At 32.7% G+C, this 1,873-nt stretch overlaps 1 protein-coding gene across 1 annotated transcript; it reads right to left on the reverse strand.

Moving 5' to 3' along the window:
• Positions 1 to 11: 11 nt before the first annotated feature.
• Positions 12 to 1,408, reverse strand: LOC123274863. Its single transcript, XM_044742621.1, has 2 exons — positions 277 to 1,408; positions 12 to 185 (listed from the first exon to the last, which is right to left on the reverse strand). The coding sequence occupies exons 1-2, from the start codon at positions 1,406 to 1,408 to the stop codon at positions 64 to 66; spliced, it is 1,254 nt and encodes a 417-aa protein (XP_044598556.1). The 3' UTR covers positions 12 to 63.
• Between the last annotated feature and the right edge of the window lie 465 nt (positions 1,409 to 1,873).

Genomic DNA, 1,873 nt, shown 5'->3' on the forward strand with positions numbered 1-1,873 from the left:
TTGTCCTGATTACTAAATGTAAATTATAAATAATTAATATTAAGTTTTTCAAGTTGTTTTAGCCTATAGTGACGTCACAAAAAAAGAGGCATCTTCATAATCATCATCATTATCGTCGCTGTCTTTGACAGTGTCATTCATATCATCTTCTTGGGAACTTTCGTTATCTTCTAAAACTCTATCATTTGCAACAGAAAAAAAATAAACAGTGTAATTTTTCTTGTTCGTTATAATACATTTTAGTTATTATTGAAAAATGTTCCATTTAACACTTACTTTGAACAATAATATCTGCAACTGAGGATGGTAATTTATCTCCCAAAAACCAGACAAAATCATATTTGTCACCGTTAATGGTCCAACCAAAAGCCATTGGAGATAAAGATGTTGGATGTTTTGAGTGAGCATTTCTCCAAATTTTTGTCTCGTAACGAACTTTCAATAAATGCTGTTGTAATTCCGCTTTACAGGGTGGCAAACTGGATGAGTCAAAGTTTCGAAATTTTTTGTCAAAGTTCTCATCTGATTTTTTAGACTTAAACGTATTTGAAAATAAATGAAATCGAACATCATTAACAGTCGAACAATTTTTAACTCCATACATTTGATAAATAAATTTCTCCAGGGTTACAAACGTAATTTCCAGTACTTCTTCGTCATCCGAAATTATATTATCAAAAGCTAACTGGTATTCTTCAGAATTTTCTAATATTTTAAAAGGCTTAACTTTGCCTTTTCTAAAAAAAGCTGGCGTGTAATCACATCCGGTGATTGCGTGGAAGCATGGTAAAGATTTACATAAAGAGTCACCAAGAATTCGGTAGAATTCATTGATGTTTATGTAACGCTGATGATTTCCAACACCCATATTTATCCAAATTTTCAAAGATGCTCTCAGGTGATCCATATTTCCTAGAAGTATAATTAAAATATCAGAATCAGAACAGCGTATAACAACTTCTGCGTCAAAATCGATTTGGCAAATATGAAAAATAATCCTAGAATCAGCGTCTTCGTGTTCTTCACACGATAATGATTCTTCAATAGTTTTAATTACTTTGTTATTTATCACTTTGTATGAATAACATTTATTGAAACTTACGTAAATGTTTTTATTACCAATGAAAGGCAACATGTCTTCACTACCCCAGTGACCAATAAAAAAGTTAACCAAAGCTTCTTTAAATTGCATATTTTTAAGTTCAGCTGCGGAATGTTGGGGCTGAACTTGGTTAGGACCGATTGAGACAGGGATGGTTGCTTCTTCTCGCCGTAAACGTTCAAAATATTTGATAGAAGGCGGAAAATATTGGTCGAAGACAATATCAATTCGAACAGATTTCATTTGGGAGATAGTACTTAGAAACTTCTTAGAAATACCGTCATAGGTTTGTGGCACATCTTTCATCAGATGCAACAAAAAAAAACCATCAACAAGACAAACATCAAAAGTTGACGGTTGTCGATCTATAGTGTTATCCAATTTCTTCACTATTAGCTTTGCTAATTACGATTTGTCGGTATTACATATTGAACTATCTGGATGACACATTGACGTTAACATCAGGGTAAGTAGAAATGCCAAAACTTTTTCAATGTCAACCTTGTGAGTGAGAGAAATTCCCAGCATTCTACCAAATAGATCTCTCTGCATTCGCAGCTCAACAACTTTATTCCCTAGCGTCAATTTCTTTTTTTTTTGGCGCTTCAGCAAAATTAAAAACTTCATTTTTTTTTATTGGTTTATCAAATCTACTCTCATCATCTGCGCATTCATTGATAAATTGGTTCCTTAAATTATCACCATTCTCTTGAATATTTAATAAAAAGTCAGCAACTTCAGGAGAAGCAGGCTTTGAAGTAGCAATGTTGT

This window comes from Cotesia glomerata, unplaced genomic scaffold (genome assembly GCF_020080835.1).
Source record: "Cotesia glomerata isolate CgM1 unplaced genomic scaffold, MPM_Cglom_v2.3 scaffold_848, whole genome shotgun sequence".
Classification (NCBI taxonomy): Eukaryota; Metazoa; Arthropoda; class Insecta; order Hymenoptera; family Braconidae; genus Cotesia; species Cotesia glomerata.